The 17777-nt window shown below is 52.4% G+C and overlaps 1 protein-coding gene across 1 annotated transcript; it reads left to right on the top strand.

Moving 5' to 3' along the window:
- Positions 1 to 1038: 1038 nt before the first annotated feature.
- Positions 1039 to 17777, top strand: ripk3 (receptor-interacting serine-threonine kinase 3). The gene is made up of 17 exons (XM_069188660.1): positions 1039 to 1354; positions 3434 to 3609; positions 4469 to 4790; positions 5346 to 5488; positions 6232 to 6281; positions 7281 to 7436; positions 7530 to 7612; positions 9543 to 9630; positions 10354 to 10415; positions 11397 to 11436; positions 11882 to 11943; positions 12850 to 12889; positions 13247 to 13308; positions 14118 to 14157; positions 15716 to 15819; positions 16150 to 16210; positions 17604 to 17777. The coding sequence occupies exons 2-17, from the start codon at positions 3452 to 3454 to the stop codon at positions 17756 to 17758; spliced, it is 1626 nt and encodes a 541-aa protein (XP_069044761.1). The 5' UTR covers positions 1039 to 1354; positions 3434 to 3451; the 3' UTR covers positions 17759 to 17777.

Raw genomic sequence — 17777 nt, 5'->3', positions numbered from 1 at the left:
AGTCTGTACAGGTGTGTGTGTGTACAGTGTGTCCACTAAGAGTCTGTACAGGTGTGTGTGTGTGTGTATACAGTGTGTCCAGTAAGAGTCTGTACAGGGGTGTGTGTGTGTGTATACAGTGTGTCCAGTAAGAGTCTGTACAGGGGTGTGTGTGTGTGTCCAGTAAGAGTCTGTACAGGGGTGTGTGTGTGTATACAGTGTGTCCAGTAAGAGTCTGTACAGGGGTGTGTGTGTGTGTATACAGTGTGTCCAGTAAGAGTCTGTACAGGTGTGTGTGTGTATACAGTGTGTCCAGTAAGAGTCTGTACAGGTGTGTGTGTGTGTGTACAGTGTGTCCAGTAAGAGTCTGTACAGGTGTGTGTGTGTGTGTATACAGTGTGTCCAGTAAGAGTCTGTACAGGTGTGTGTGTGTGTGTACAGTGTGTCCAGTAAGAGTCTGTACAGGGGTGTGTGTGTGTATACAGTGTGTCCAGTAAGAGTCTGTACAGGGGTGTGTGTGTGTGTACAGTGTGTCCAGTAAGAGTCTGTACAGGTGTGTGTGTCTATACAGTGTGTCCAGTAAGGGTCTGTACAGGGGTGTGTGTGTGTGTATACAGTGTGTCCAGTAAGAGTCTGTACAGGGGTGTGTGTGTGTCCAGTGTGTCCAGTAAGAGTCTGTACAGGGGTGTGTGTGTGTCCAGTGTCTCCAGTGGAAGTCTGTATTTCCAGAATGTCTGAACTCACAGATAGCAGCCCAGCGGAGGATATTAATGTTGTAATGATTCATTCTAAAGTGGGGTAACAGCAGGAAGTCGGAAAGGGGAGAAGTCCTCTGGGCTTCACCGTGTCTCTCGGTAACGATGACCCACTTCTCAGCAGGGGACTGAACCCGTGAACACGGGTGGGGGGGGCTCGGTTCCGCCCGCCAGAAGCGCTGAGGGGGGCCGGTCACTCGCGTCCAGGCGACACGGGGGTCTCCAAGCTCGGCGGACAGACCGGCCGTGCCCCGCCCCGCCCCGCCCCTGGCGTCTCCGAGCCTGGGCTCTCTCCGCCCCGGGTTCACACTCAAGAAGAGAGCCGTGGCTGAGCACGGCCGACGACAGACGGAGCTGCCGAAGCCGGTCACAATGAAACACGAGGCGCACGGCGCGGTGTCTCTCTCTCCCCCAGTCTCCTCCTCCCGGCCGGAGCGTCGGGTTCAGAGAAGTGGAAGTCGCGCCCGCATAGGCTACGGATATGACGGGCAGAGGGAGGGATCGTCTCTCAGACTCGAGAGTACCCCTCTCTCGGAGTTTTATTTCCGTGTTTCTTTCTTCTACTTGGTACTTGGAAATATAAAACATTTCTCCTGTCTCGGACGCTGGGGGGGACAGAGGTGAGTCGCGATCTAACTTCCTGTCGCTTTTAAAAGACAACTTCGCTGGCTTCTCTGCCGACGGCGGAGAGGAAGCTAGAATGGGCAGAGAAGAGAAACACGGAACGAAATTACTGTGTTTTATACTTCTGTATTCTCTCTTGTTCCTTATTTCTGTTTATGCCAGGGACCCCTCTCTCTCAGTGCAGTGTTAATGTACTGGAGTGTCCAGTCAGTCAGTGTGTCTGTATGAACCCCTCTCTCTCAGTGCAGTGTTCATGTACTGGAGTGTCCAGTCAGTCAGTGTGTCTGTATGAACCCCTCTCTCTCAGTGCAGTGTTAATGTACTGGAGTGTCCAGTCAGTCAGTGTGTCTGTATGAACCCCTCTCTCTCAGTGCAGTGTTAATGGACTGGAGTGTCCAGTCAGTGTGTCTGTATGAACCCCTCTCTCTCAGTGCAGTGTTAATGTACTGGAGTGTCCAGTCAGTCAGTGTGTCTGTATGAACCCCTCTCTCTCAGCGCAGTGTTAATGTACTGGAGTGTCCAGTCAGTCAGTGTGTCTGTATGAACCCCTCTCTCTCAGTGCAGTGTTAATGTACTGGAGTGTCCAGTCAGTCAGGGTGTCTGTATGAACCCCTCTCTCTCAGTGCAGTGTTAATGGACTGGAGTGTCCAGTCAGTCAGTGTGTCTGTATGAACCCCTCTCTCTCAGTGCAGTGTTAATGGACTGGAGTGTCCAGTCAGTCAGTGTGTCTGTATGAACCCCTCTCTCTCAGTGCAGTGTTAATGTACTGGAGTGTCCAGTCAGTCAGTGTGTCTGTATGAACCCCTCTCTCTCAGTGCAGTGTTAATGTACTGGAGTGTCCAGTCAGTCAGTGTGTCTGTATGAACCCCTCTCTCTCAGTGCAGTGTTAATGGACTGGAGTGTCCAGTCAGTCAGTGTGTCTGTATGAACCCCTCTCTCTCAGTGCAGTGTTAATGTACTGGAGTGTCCAGTCAGTGTGTCTGTATGAACCCCTCTCTCTTAGTGCAGTGTTAATGTACTGGAGTGTCCAGTCAGTCAGGGTGTCTGTATGAACCCCTCTCTCTCAGTGCAGTGTTAATGGACTGGAGTGTCCAGTCAGTCAGTGTGTCTGTATGAACCCCTCTCTCTCAGTGCAGTGTTAATGTCCTGGAGTGTCCAGTCAGTGTGTCTGTATGAACCCCTCTCTCTCAGTGCAGTGTTAATGTCCTGGAGTGTCCAGTCAGTCAGTGTGTCTGTATGAACCCCTCTCTCTCAGTGCAGTGTTAATGTACTGGAGTGTCCAGTCAGTCAGTGTGTCTGTATGAACCCCTCTCTCTCAGTGCAGTGTTCATGTACTGGAGTGTCCAGTCAGTCAGTGTGTCTGTATGAACCCCTCTCTCTCAGTGCAGTGTTAATGTACTGGAGTGTCCAGTCAGTCAGTGTGTCTGTATGAACCCCTCTCTCTCAGTGCAGTGTTAATGTACTGGAGTGTCCAGTCAGTGTGTCTGTATGAACCCCTCTCTCTCAGTGCAGTGTTAATGTACTGGAGTGTCCAGTCAGTGTGTCTGTATGAACCCCTCTCTCTCAGTGCAGTGTTAATGTACTGGAGTGTCCAGTCAGTGTGTCTGTATGAACCCCTCTCTCTCAGTGCAGTGTTAATGTACTGGAGTGTCCAGTCAGTCAGTGTGTCTGTATGAACCCCTCTCTCTCAGTGCAGTGTTAATGTACCGGAGTGTCCAGTCAGTCAGTGTGTCTGTATGAACCCCTCTCTCTCAGTGCAGTGTTAATGTACTGGAGTGTCCAGTCAGTCAGTGTGTCTGTATGAACCCCTCTCTCTCAGTGCAGTGTTAATGTACTGGAGTGTCCAGTCAGTCAGTGTGTCTGTATGAACCCCTCTCTCTCAGTGCAGTGTTCATGTACTGGAGTGTCAAGTCAGTCAGTGTGTCTGTATGAACCCCTCTCTCTCAGTGCAGTGTTAATGTACTGGAGTGTCCAGTCAGTCAGTGTGTCTGTATGAACCCCTCTCTCTCAGTGCAGTGTTAATGTACTGGAGTGTCCAGTCAGTCAGTGTGTCTGTATGAACCCCTCTCTCTCAGTGAGTGGTGACTGGTGTGATGGAATTGGTCAGCTGCACCCCGCCAGTCATTATCAGCGACTCCAATTTGGAGTCATGGACCCCGATTGGCCAGGGTGGGTTTGGGGTGATCCACCGAGCCCGGCACAAGATCTGGGGGATGGACGTGGCCGTCAAGCTTCTCCACGCACACAGCGGGTAAGTCAGTGTTTCAGCTGCTCCTCTCTCCTCTCCACACAAAATCCAGGAGCACTATTGGTGGGATCGATGATTTACAATGTTGCAAAAGCTGATACAATAAACAGCATTAATAGTTAATAGTAAGTTATTGGACATTAACATGCAACTGTATTATTATTATTATTGAGAGACAGGCTCATTGTTCCTCAGGCTGTGACAGGAGATCACACACTGTATTATTATTATTGAGAGACAGACTCACTGTCTGTTCCTCAGACTGTGACAGGAGATCACACACTGTATTATTATTATTGAGAGACAGGCTCACTGTCTGTTCCTCAGGCTGTGACAGGAGATCACACACTGTATTATTATTATTGAGAGACAGGCTCACTGTCTGTTCCTCAGGCTGTGACAGGAGATCACACACTGTATTATTATTATTGAGAGACAGGCTCACTGTCTGTTCCTCAGGCTGTGACAGGAGATCACACACTGTATTATTATTATTGACAGACGGGCTCATTGTCTGTTCCTCAGGCTGTGACAGGAGATCACACACTGTATTATTATTATTGAGAGACAGGCTCACTGTTCCTCAGGCTGTGACAGGAGATCACACATTATATTATTATTATTGAGAGACAGACTCACTGTCTGTTCCTCAGGCTGTGACAGGAGATCACACACTATATTATTATTATTGAGAGACAGGCTCACTGTCTGTTCCTCAGGCTGTGACAGGAGATCACACACTATATTATTATTATTGAGAGACAGGCTCACTGTCTGTTCCTCAGGCTGTGACAGGAGATCACACACTGTATTATTATTATTGAGGGACAGGCTCACTGTCTGTTGTGACTCTCTCCCTCAGTGACTGCTCCTCCCTCCTGAAGGAGGCCGACCTGATGAGGGAGGGTGGCAGCCCGTTCGTGCTGCGTGTGCTGGGGGTGTACCGCGGCGACGTTCCCGGCCAGCCCCAGGCCAGCGTGGGGCTGGTGATGGAGTTCATGGAGAACGGCTCCCTGGCGTCCCTCCTGGAGCACAGGGGCGGCCCCCCGCCCTGGCCGCTGGCCTTCAGGCTGGCCCACCAGATCGCCCTCGGCATGAACTTCCTGCACTGCCACAGCCCCCCCCTGCTGCACCTGGACCTCAAGCCCAGCAACGTGCTGCTGGACAGCAGCCTCAACGCGCAGGCGAGTCCCTGGTCCCGGGAGCTGGGGGAAGGGGCGCTAGGCCTCATGCAGGACGACTGTCTGATTCGCGATCTTTATTACCGTGACAGGTGACATACAGTGTTGTCAGGGCAACATCCATGAGGAGGCTATGGGCTGTCTTCCCTGCTTCCATTTCCCAGCAGCTCTGTTGGTTCAAGGACACACACACACACACACACACACACACACACACACACACACACACACCGATGCACACACACAAACATCAGGCGCACAGGCACAGGCACAGGCACACGCACCAGACGCACACACACGCACATACCAGGCGCACATACCAGGCGCACATACCAGGCGCACACACCACCCACAGACGCATGCACAGGCACAGTCACACACACCAGGCGCAGTCAAACACACAGGCACAGGCACGCACACGCACACACCAGGCGCACACACCATGCACAGGCACAAGCGCACACACAACACACACACAGACACACATTAACGCCTGTGTGTTAATGTACTGTAGTCTCCAGTCAGAGTGTCTGTATTAACCTCTCTCTTTCCCTGTAGATCACAGACTTCGGTCTGTCTAAACGAGCCCACAGTGTTTCCAGAGGCGCCCACGAGGAGGCTGGGGGTACGATTACCTACATGCCTCCTGAGGCCCTCACCTCACTGAGCTACAGTCCTACTAAAGCCTCTGACGTGTACAGGTCAGACACTGTGACTGTCCCTCTCTCAGCCTCACCCCCTGACCCTCACCCTCACCCCCTGACTGAGCCCCTCACCCCCTGACTGAGCCCCTGACTGACCCCCCCTCACCCCCTGACTGACACACTGACTGACCCCCCTCACCCCCTGACTGACACACTGACTGACCCCCTCACCCCCTGACTGACACCCTGAGTGACACCCCTCACCCCCTGACTGACACCCTCACCTCCTGACTCACCCCCTGACTGACCCCCCTCACCCCCTGACTGACACCCTCATCTCCTGACTGAGCCCCTGACCCACACCCTCACCCCTGACTGACCCCCTGACTGACCCCCTGAGTGACACCCCTCACTCCCTGACTGAGCCCCTGACTGACCCCCCTCACCCCCTGACTGAGCCCATGACTGACCCCCCTCACCCCCTGACTGACACACTGACTGACCCCCCTCACCCCCTGACCCTCACCCTCACCCCCTGACTGAGCCCCTGACTGACCCCCCTCACCCCCTGACTGACACCCTGACTGACACACTGACTGACCCCCCTCACCCCCTGACTGACCCCCCTCACCCCCTGACTGACACACTGACAGACACCCTCATCCCCTGACTGACACACTGACTGACCCCCCCTCACCCCCTGACTGACCCCCTCACCCCCTGACTGACACACTGACTGACCCCCTCACCCCCTGACTGACACACTGACTGTGTTGACACCGGTGTCCTTTTCTCTCCAGCTTTGGAGTTCTCCTGTGGTCGATTATTACTGGGGAGCAGCCCTATCCAAGTAAGTCACCATCTTCAGGTAAAGAGGGAAAGATGTGCGAGATAAAAATACTCTCTCTCAGTGCAGTGTTAATGTACTGGAGTGTCCAGTCAGTCAGTGTGTCTGTATGAACCCCTCTCTCTCAGTGCAGTGTTCATGTACTGGAGTGTCCAGTCAGTCAGTGTGTCTGTATGAACCCCTCTCTCTCAGTGCAGTGTTAATGTACTGGAGTGTCCAGTCAGTCAGTGTGTCTGTATGAACCCCTCTCTCTCAGTGCAGTGTTAATGTACTGGAGTGTCCAGTCAGTGTGTCTGTATGAACCCCTCTCTCTCAGTGCAGTGTTAATGGACTGGAGTGTCCAGTCAGTGTGTCTGTATGAACCCCTCTCTCTCAGTGCAGTGTTAATGTACTGGAGTGTCCAGTCAGTGTGTCTGTATGAACCCCTCTCTCTCAGTGCAGTGTTAATGTACTGGAGTGTCCAGTCAGTGTGTCTGTATGAACTCCTCTCTCTCAGTGCAGTGTTAATGTACTGGAGTGCCCAGTCAGTCAGTGTGTCTGTATGAACCCCTCTCTCTCAGTGTAGTGTTAATGTACTGGAGTGTCCAGTCAGTGTGTCTGTATGAACCCCTCTCTCTCAGTGCAGTGTTAATGTACTGGAGTGTCCAGTCAGTCAGTGTGTCTGTATGAACCCCTCTCTCTCAGTGCAGTGTTAATGTACTGGAGTGTCCAGTCAGTCAGTGTGTCTGTATGAACCCCTCTCTCTCAGTGCAGTGTTAATGTACTGGAGTGTCCAGTCAGTCAGTGTGTCTGTATGAACCCCACTCTCTCAGTGCAGTGTTAATGTACTGGAGTGTCCAGTCAGTCAGTGTGTCTGTATGAACCCCTCTCTCTCAGTGCAGTGTTAATGTACTGGAGTGTCCAGTCAGTGTGTCTGTATGAACCCCTCTCTCTCAGTGCAGTGTTAATGTACTGGAGTGTCCAGTCAGTCAGTGTGTCTGTATGAACCCCTCTGTCTTTTAGATGCTATTTCTAGTCTCATCCGTTTCCGAATCCCGCTGGGAGACAGGCCCGACCTGTCGAAAGTGGACCAGGGCCAGGCGGAGGGTCTGCCGGAGCTGGTGGGGCTGATGACACGGTGCTGGAGTCCAGAGAGCAGAGAGAGGCCCTCCTTCCATGGTGAGGTGGCGGTAGTGGGGACTGGCTGTGCCCCCTGTCTGAGCAGCAGTTTCTCACCCGTTTCTCTGTTCGTTTTCCCTGCCATCGTTGCAGACTGCCTGCCAGTGACGGAACGAGTGTTTAACCTCCACAAGGCCACAATAGCAGATGCCACCCACCGTGTGCAGACTGAACTGGTACTGAGACGCCACTGTCAGTGTGCCAGTACAGTGTGGCATTATGGTGTGTGCATTGGCACACTGACTGTCTACACTGGCACACACTGCACTGGCACACTGACTGTCTACACTGGCGCACACTACACTGGCACACTGACTGTCTACACTGGCACACAGTACACTGGCACACTGACTGTCTACACTGGCGCACACTACACTGGCACACTGACTGTCTATACTGGCACAGACACTGCACTGGCACACGGACTGTCTACACTGGCACACACTACACTGGCACACGGACTGTCTACACTGGCACACACTACACTGGCACACTGACTGTCTACACTGGCACAGACACTGCACTGGCACACGGACTGTCTATACTGGCACAGACACTGCACTGGCACACTGACTGTCTACACTGGCACACACTGCACTGGCACACTGACTGTCTACACTGGCACACACTACACTGGCACACTGACTGTCTACACTGGCACACACAGTGCACTGGCACACTGACTGTCTACACTGGCACACACTACACTGGCACACGGACTGTCTACACTGGCACACACTACACTGGCACACTGACTGTCTACACTGGCACAGACACTGCACTGGCACACGGACTGTCTATACTGGCACAGACACTGCACTGGCACACTGACTGTCTACACTGGCGCACACTACACTGGCACACTGACTGTCTACACTGGCACACACAGTGCACTGGCACACTGACTGTCTACACTGGCACACACTACACTGGCACACTGACTGTCTACACTGGCACACACTACACCGGGACACTGACTGTCTATACTGGGGCACACTACACTGGCACACTGACTGTCTACACTGGCACACACTACACTGGCACACTGACTGTCTACACTGGCTCACACAGTGCACTGGCACACTGACTGTCTACACTGACACACACTACACTGGCACACTGACTGTCTACACTGGCACACACTACACTGGCACACTGACTGTCTACACTGGCACACACAGTGCACTGGCACACTGACTGTCTACACTGGCACACACTACACTGGCACACTGACTGTCTACACTGGCACACACTGCACTGGCACAGTGACTGTCTATACTGGCGCAGACACTGCACTGGCACACTGACTGTCTACACTGGCACACACTACACTGGCACACTGACTGTCTACACTGGCGCACACTACACTGGCACACTGACTGTCTACACTGGCACACACACTGCACTGGCACACGGACTGTCTATACTGGCACAGACACTGCACTGGCACACGGACTGTCTATACTGGCACAGACACTGCACTGGCACACTGACTGTCTACACTGGCGCACACTGCACTGGCACACTGACTCACTGCACTGGCACAACTGCAAAAGCACACTGACTCACTGAAGTGGCACACATTGCACTGGCACACTGACTGTCTATACTGGTGCACACAGTGCACTGGCACACTGACTGTCTACACTGGCACACTGCAGTGGTACACTGACTGTCTACACTGGCACACACAGTACACTGGCACACTGACTGTCTACACTGGCACACACTGCAGTGGCACACTGACTGTCTACACTGGCACACTGACTGTACACTGGCACACACAGTGCACTGGCACACTGGCACACACACTGCAGTGGCACACTGACTGTCTGCACTGGCACACTGACTGTCTACACTGGCGCATACAGTACACTGGCACACTGACTGTCTACACTGGCACACACAGTGCACTGGCACACTGACCGTCTACACTGGCGCATACAGTACACTGGCACACTGACTGTCTACACTGGCACACACAGTGCACTGGCACACTGACTGTCTACACTGGCACACACCCTCACCCTCTCCCCTCACCTGGGCTCCACACTCCTGGATAGCCTGGTCCTGCCTGCCCCTCACTGCCTGCCTGTCCCCCTGCAGTGTCGGCGACTCTTGGAGCCGAGCGGGGAAAAACTACACAGCCAGGTGGCGTCTCTGCACCTCTCCTCCTCTCCACACACTCTGTCAGGTAGGACTGCTGTGTGTCCTGTGAGGGGCTGGTGTCCTGTCCAGTGTGTGTGTGTGTCCTGTGATGGGCTGGTGTCCTGTCCAGGGTGTGTGTGTGTGTGTGTGTGTGTGTGTGTGTGTGTGTGTGTGTGTGTGTGAGTGTGTCCTGTGATGGGCTGGTGTCCTGTCCAGGGTGGGTGTGTGTGTGTGTGTGTGTGTGTGTGTGTGAGTGTGTCCTGTGATGGGCTGGTGTCCTGTCCAGGGTGTGTGTGTGTGTGTGAGTGTGTCCTGTGATTGGCTGGTGTCCTGTCCAGGGTGTGAGTGTGTGTGTGTGTGTGTCCTGTGATGGGCTGGTGTCCTGTCCAGGGTGTGTGTGAGAGTGTGTCCTGTGAGGGGTTGCTGTCCTGTCCAGGGTGTGTGTGAGAGTGTGTCCTGTGAGGGGCTGGTGTCCTGTCCAGGGTGTGTGTGTGTGTGTCCTGTGAGGGGGTGGTGTCCTGTCCAGGGTGTGTGTGTGTGTGTGTGTGTCCTGTGAGGGGCTGGTGTCCTGTCCAGGGTGTGTGTGTGTGTCCTGTGAGGGGCTGGTGTCCTGTCCAGGGTGTGTGTGTGTGTGTGTGTGTGTGTGTGTGTGTGTGTGTGTGTGAGAGAGTGTGTCCTGTCCAGAAATGGAAAGAATGTGGATGGATGGATTGTGTAGCTACTGTAATCACTGCTGTGCTCGCAGTCACTGTGTTTTTCTCTGCATCAGCTGGACCTCAGGATCATGTCAAAGCAACACCAGTGATACAGACCAGGCCGCCCCCCCGAGAGGTACGAGCTCTCATCTGTCGTATGTGGTAGCAAAAGGAATTGTTTCTGTTATTTTTAAGAGCTGCAGTTTCCCAGCTGGGCCTGCACAGAGGGAGGGCTTGCTGTTTGTTGTCAGTATGATGACTCTGAGCTGCAGTTCCTCCATTGGACCTGCAAGGATGAGGGGGCGCTGTTACTCATGTCGGCATGGTGACTCTGAGCTACAGTTCTCCTGCTGTGACTGTACAGAGAGAGGGGGCGCTATTTCTCCTTTCTGCACTACCAGCCTGAGCTGCAGTACCCCTGGTGTGCCTGCCCAGAGAGAGGGGGCGCTGTTTCTCACGTCAGCATTTCTAGCCTGAGCTGCAGTACCCCTGCTGTGCCTGTTTGGGCAGAGGGTTTGGGCGCTGTTTCTCCTTTCTGCACTATGACTCTGAGCTGCAGTTCTGCTGCTGTGCCTGCACACAGAGAGGGGGCGCTGTTTCTGATGTCAGCATTACCCCCTAAGCTGTAGTACCCCATCTGTGCCTGCACACTGTGAGGGGGCGCTCTCTCAGTTTTTTATATCTCTGTACGACTATACCGATGGATTTTCTCGTCACACTGACATGGTGAAGCTCCGTGAAGCTGGTCCCCCTGCAAGCAGCGCAGACAGTGTAACCCAGCGCCTTTGATAGTGCTCTGTCTGTGCTGGTTTGCTCTCTTGAAAGTGGCGTCTGAGCTGCCTTCATCGGTGAGAGGCAGCTCCACCTTTATTCAGGGTGTGACGTCTCTCAGCCCCCCTACAATGGCACCCAGGCTCACCTGCAGCCCTGAAAGAAAGGCGCTATATCTCGGGAACAATAGCAGCTCAGACGCTGCTTCTGATGCGTTTCCTTGGCTGGGCTGCTTGTAGAGGGCAGCTCCACGGAGCTCATTGTGAAATGTGAGATCTCTGTGAAATGAAGAATGTTGAACATGAAGAAAATGACTGCTAATTCTGAACTTTGTTGTTTTTTTTAGAAAACATCAGAGCAACCAGTTGTGAATAGAACGGATAAAGGTAAAAATGTATTAATAATTTACCATCCATACAATGAGAGACAGACGCAGACACACTCAGACAGAATCAGTGAGAGAGACAGGGAGAGAGTCGGTGTGTGAGAGAGAGAGACAGACAGGGAGAGAGTCGGTGTGTGTGTGAGAGAGACAGACAGAGAGAGAGTTGGTGTGTGAGAGAGACAGACAGGGAGCGAGTCAGTGTGAGAGAGACAGACAGGGAGAGAGTTGGTGTGTGTTAGAGAGAGACAGGTGGGGACAGTGTGTGTGTGTGTGAGAGAAAGACAGACAGGGAGAGAGTCAGTGTGAGAGAGACAGACAGGGAGAGAGTCAGTGTGAGAGAGACAGACAGGGAGAGAGTCTGTGTGTGTGTGTGAGACAGACAGGGAGCGAGTCAGTGTGTGTAATAACTGCTGTGCTCGCAGTCACTGTGTTTTTCTCTGCATCAGCTGGACCTCAGGATCATGTCAAAGCAACACCAGTGATACAGACCAGGCCGCCCCCCCGAGAGGTACGAGCTCTCATCTGTCGGATGTGGTAGCAAAAGGAATTGTTTCTGTTATTTTTAAGAGCTGCAGTTTCCCAGCTGGGCCTGCACAGAGGGAGGGCTTGCTGTTTGTTGTCAGTATGATGACTCTGAGCTGCAGTTCCTCCATTGGACCTGCAAGGATGAGGGGGCGCTGTTACTCATGTCGGCATGGTGACTCTGAGCTACAGTTCTCCTGCTGTGACTGTACAGAGAGAGGGGGCGCTATTTCTCCTTTCTACACTACCAGGCTGAACTGCAGTTCTGCTGTTGTGCCTGTACAGAGAGAGGGGGCGCTGTTTCTCATGTCAGCACTACCAGCCTGAACTGCAGTTCTGCTGCTGTGCCTGCACACAGAGAGGGGGCGCTGTTTCTGATGTCAGCATTACCACCTAAGCTGTAGTACCCCATCTGTGCCTGCACACTGTGAGGGGGCGCTCTCTCAGTTTTTTATATCTCTGTACGACTATACCGATGGATTTTCTCGTCACACTGACATGGTGAAGCTCCGTGAAGCTGTCCCCCCTGCAAGCAGCGCAGACAGTGTAACCCAGCACCTTTGATAGTGCTCTGTCTGTGCTGGTTTGCTCTCTTGAAAGTGGCGTCTGAGCTGCCTTCATCGGTGAGAGGCAGCTCCACCTTTATTCAGGGTGTGACGTCTCTCAGCCCCCCTACAATGGCACCCAGGCTCACCTGCGGCCCTGAAAGAAAGGCGCTATATCTCGAGAACAATAGCAGCTCAGACGCTGCTACTGATGCGTTTCCTTGGCTGGGCTGCTTGTAGAGGGCAGCTCCACGGAGCTCATTGTGAAATGTGAAATCTCTGTGAAATGAAGAATGTTGAACATGAAGAAAATGACTGCTAATTCTAAACTTTGTTGTTTTTTTTAGAAAACATCAGAGCAACCAGTTGTGAATAGAACGGATAAAGGTAAAAATGTATTAATAATTTACCATCCATACAATGAGAGACAGACGCAGACACACTCAGACAGAATCAGTCAGGGAGAGAATCAGTGTGTGTGAGAGAGAGAGACAGACAGGGAGAGAATCAGTGTGTGTGAGAGAGAGAGACAGACAGGGAGAGACTCAGTGTGTGTGAGAGAGAGAGACAGACAGGGAGAGACTCAGTGTGTGTGAGAGAGAGACAGACAGGGAGAGACTCAGTGTGTGTGTGTGAGAGAGACAGACAGGGAGCGAGTCAGTGTGAGAGAGAGACAGACAGGGAGCGAGTCAGTGTGTGTAATAACTGCTGTGCTCGTAGTCACTGTGTTTGTCTCTTCATCAGCTGGACCTCAGGATCATGTCAAAGCAACACCAGTGATACAGACCAGGCCGCCCCCCCGAGAGGTACGAGCTCTCATCTGTCGTATGTGGTAGCAAAAGGAATTGTTTCTGTTATTTTTAAGAGCTGCAGTTTCCCAGCTGGGCCTGCACAGAGGGAGGGCTTGCTGTTTGTTGTCAGTATGATGACTCTGAGCTGCAGTTCTTCCATTAGACCTGCAAGGATGAGGGGGCGCTGTTACTCATGTGGGCATGATGACTCTGAGCTACAGTTCTCCTGCTGTGACTGTACAGAGAGAGGGGGCGCTATTTCTCCTTTCTGCACTACCAGGCTGAGCTGCAGTTCCCCTGCTGTGCCTGTACAGAGAGAGGGGGCGCTGTTTCTCATGTCAGCATTACCAGCCTGAGCTGCACTACCCCTGCTGTGCCTTTTTTTATATCTCTGTACGACTATACCGATGGATTTTCTCGTCACACTGACATGGTGAAGCTCCGTGAAGCTGGCCCCCCTGCACGCAGCACAGACAGTGTAACCCAGCGCCTTAGATAGTGCTCTGTCTGTGCTGGTTTGCTCTCTTGAAAGTGGCGTCTGAGCTGCCTTCATCGGTGAGAGGTAGCTCCACCTTTATTCAGGGTGTGACGTCTCTCAGCCCCCCTACAATGGCACCCAGGCTCACCTGCGGCCCTGAAAGAAAGGCGCTATATCTCGGGAACAATAGCAGCTCAGACGCTGCTTCTGATGCGTTTCCTTGGCTGGGCTGCTTGTAGAGGGCAGCTCCACGGAGCTCATTGTGAAATGTGAAATCTCTGTGAAATGAAGAATGTTGAACATGAAGAAAATGACTGCTAATTCTGAACTTTGTTGTTTTTTTTAGAAAACATCAGAGCAACCAGTTGTGAATAGAACGGATAAAGGTAAAAATGTATTAATAATTTACCATCTATACAATGAGAGACAGACGCACACACACTCAAGACAGAATCAGTGAGAGAGACAGGGAGAGAGTCGGTGTGTGAGAGGGAGAGACAGACAGGGAGAGAGTCGGTGTGTGAGAGAGAGAGACAGACAGGGAGAGAGTCGGTGTGTGAGAGAGAGAGACAGACAGGGAGAGAGTCGGTGTGTGAGAGAGAGAGACAGACAGGGAGAGAGTCGGTGTGTGAGAGAGAGACAGACTGGGAGAGAGTCAGTGTGTGAGAGAGACAGACTGGGAGAGAGTCAGTGTGTGAGAGAGACAGACAGGGAGAGAGTCTGTGTGTGAGAGAGACAGACAGGGAGAGAGACACTGTGTGTGAGAGAGAGACAGACAGGGAGAGAGATACTGTGTGTGTGTGAAAGAGACAGACGGGGAGAGAGACAGACGGGGAGAGAGATACTGTGTGTGTGAGAGAGACAGACGGGGAGAGAGATACTGTGTGTGTGAGAGAGACAGACGGGGAGAGAGATACTGTGTGTGTGTGAAAGAGACAGTCGGGGAGAGAGACACTGTGTGTGTGAGAGAGAGAGACGGGGAGAGAGACACTGTGTGTGTGTTTGAGAGAGACAGACGGGGAGAGAGACACTGTGTGTGTGAGAGAGACAGACGGGGAGAGAGACTCTGTGTGTGTGAGAGAGAGACAGACGGGGAGAGAGACACTGTGTGTGTGTTTGAGAGAGACAGACGGGGAGAGAGACACTGTGTGAGAGAGAGACAGACGGGGAGAGAGACACTGTGTGAGAGAGAGACAGACGGGGAGAGAGACACTGTGTGTGAGAGAGAGACAGACGGGGAGAGAGAGACTGTGTGTGTGTGAGAGAGACAGACGGGGAGAGAGACACTGTGTGTGTGTGTGAGAGACAGACGGGGAGAGAGACACTGTGTGTGTGAGAGAGAGACAGACGGGGAGAGAGACACTGTGTGTGTGAGAGAGAGACAGACGGGGAGAGAGACACTGTGTGTGTGAGAGAGAGACAGACGGGGAGAGAGACACTGTGTGTGTGAGAGAGAGACTGGGAGAGAGTCAGTGTGTGTGTGAGAGAGAGACAGACAGGGAGAGAGTCAGGGTGTGTGTGAGAGAGAGACAGAGAGGGAGAGAGTCAGGGTGTGTGTGAGAGAGAGACAGAGAGGGAGAGAGTCAGTGTGTGTGTGAGAGAGAGAGACAGAGAGGGAGAGAGTCAGTGTGTGTGTGAGAGAGACATACAGGGAGAGAGTCAGTGTGTGTGTGAGAGAGACAGACAGGGAGAGAGTCAGTGTGTGTGTGAGAGAGAGAGACAGAGAGGGAGAGAGTCAGTGTGTGTGTGAGAGAGACAGACAGGGAGAGAGTCAGTGTGTGTGTGAGAGAGACAGACAGGGAGAGAGTCAGTGTGTGTGAGAGAGAGAGACGGACAGGGAGAGAGTCAGGGTGTGTGAGAGAGAGAGACAGACAGGGAGAGAGTCAGGGTGTGTGCCAGACATCTCTCAGTGCTGTAATCTACTTCATTTGTGTCCCTTTCCAGGAAGTGTTCCACCTCAGCCAATGAGGGCGTTCTCTGTTGAGGCACACTCCCCATCAGCCAATCAGATACCTGCGTATATCCCTTATACCAACTGGAACCAGCAGGTGGGGCTTGAGAGGGATGTTTTCAGGTGGCAAGGAAGTGGGGCACTGGCTTCCCAGACAGGCAGGTTTCTGTGCCTCCAGGTTGTGAGGAACGGGCTCGGAGTGCAGTGAGATGACTGTCCAGTCATTCCTTATGCAGTAACGACAGTGCCAGCAACTGATCACAAGGACTGGGCACTTGGGTAGTCAGTGGTCAAGGTTCAGCTCTTGTTTTCCCAGGGTCAGCTGGTCCGGTGCTGACAATTAGAATTAATATTAAAGATAATTAATATTGTCTTTCCTGTGAACAGACTGGTGCACAAACTCAAACTGACCTGTGTGTTTCTCCAGGGCGGGAGGGGATCTCCGCGGTTTCTGCCTGGAAACTTCCTTGGCCCTCAGTTCTCCCCAGGTAATAACTAGACTTCTCCCCTTTCATGAACCCCCCAGTGTGTCTGTATGAACCCCTCTCTCTCAGTGCAGTGTTAATGTACTGGAGTGTCCAGTCAGTCAGTGTGTCTGTATGAACCCCTCTCTCTCAGTGCAGTGTTAATGTACTGGAGTGTCCAGTCAGTCAGTGTGTCTGTATGAACCCCTCTCTCTCAGTGCAGTGTTAATGTACTGGAGTGTCCAGTCAGTCAGTGTGTCTGTATGAACCCCTCTCTCTCAGGGCAGTGTTAATGTACTGGAGTGTCCAGTCAGTCAGTGTGTCTGTATGAACCCCTCTCTCTCAGTGCAGTGTTAATGTACTGGAGTGTCCAGTCAGTCAGTGTGTCTGTATGAACCCCTCTCTCTCAGTGCAGTGTTCATGTACTGGAGTGTCCAGTCAGTCAGTGTGTCTGTATGAACCCCTCTCTCTCAGTGCAGTGTTAATGTACTGGAGTGTCCAGTCAGTGTGTCTGTATGAACCCCTCTCTCTCAGTGCAGTGTTAATGTACTGGAGTGTCCAGTCAGTGTGTCTGTATGAACCCCTCTCTCTCAGTGCAGTGTTAATGTACTGGAGTGTCCAGTCAGTCAGTGTGTCTGTATGAACCCCTCTCTCTCAGTGCAGTGTTAATGTACTGGAGTGTCCAGTCAGTCAGGGTGTCTGTATGAACCCCTCTCTCTCAGTGCAGTGTTAATGTACTGGAGTGTCCAGTCAGTCAGTGTGTCTGTATGAACCCCTCTCTCTCAGTGCAGTGTTAATGTACTGGAGTGTCCAGTCAGTCAGTGTGTCTGTATGAACCCCTCTCTCTCAGTGCAGTGTTAATGTACTGGAGTGTCCAGTCAGTGTGTCTGTATGAACCCCTCTCTCTCAGTGCAGTGTTAATGTACTGGAGTGTCCAGTCAGTGTGTCTGTATGAACCCCTCTCTCTCAGTGCAGTGTTAATGTACTGGAGTGTCCAGTCAGTGTGTCTGTATGAACCCCTCTCTCTCAGTGCAGTGTTAATGTACTGGAGTGTCCAGTCAGTCAGTGTCTGTATGAACCCCTCTCTCTCAGTGCAGTGTTAATGTACTGGAGTGTCCAGTCAGTCAGTGTGTCTGTATGAACCCCTCTCTCTCAGTGCAGTGTTCATGTACTGGAGTGTCCAGTCAGTCAGTGTGTCTGTATGAACCCCTCTCTCTCAGTGCAGTGTTAATGTACTGGAGTGTCCAGTCAGTCAGTGTGTCTGTATGAACCCCTCTCTCTCAGTGCAGTGTTAATGTACTGGAGTGTCCAGTCAGTCAGTGTGTCTGTATGAACCCCTCTCTCTCAGTGCAGTGTTAATGTACTGGAGTGTCCAGTCAGTCAGTGTGTCTGTATGAACCCCTCTTTCTCTCTGTAGGTGGGATCAGCATTTACTCTTCCCATGTCCAAGGGGTCCAGATTGGGAACAACAACACCATGATCATCACAGAGAGGCCACGGAGGAGGAACATGACAGCGCCCTCTGCTGTATCCCCCTCGGCATTGCAGCAAAGCCACCCGCCCAGCAAATAAACCCTGTTTTATATTCGGA

The sequence above is a fragment of the Lepisosteus oculatus genome, chromosome 4, assembly GCF_040954835.1.
Source record: "Lepisosteus oculatus isolate fLepOcu1 chromosome 4, fLepOcu1.hap2, whole genome shotgun sequence".
Classification (NCBI taxonomy): domain Eukaryota; kingdom Metazoa; phylum Chordata; class Actinopteri; order Semionotiformes; family Lepisosteidae; genus Lepisosteus; species Lepisosteus oculatus.
The sequence above is the reverse complement of the archived record's forward strand: the minus strand, read 5'-3'. Positions and strand labels throughout refer to the sequence as shown.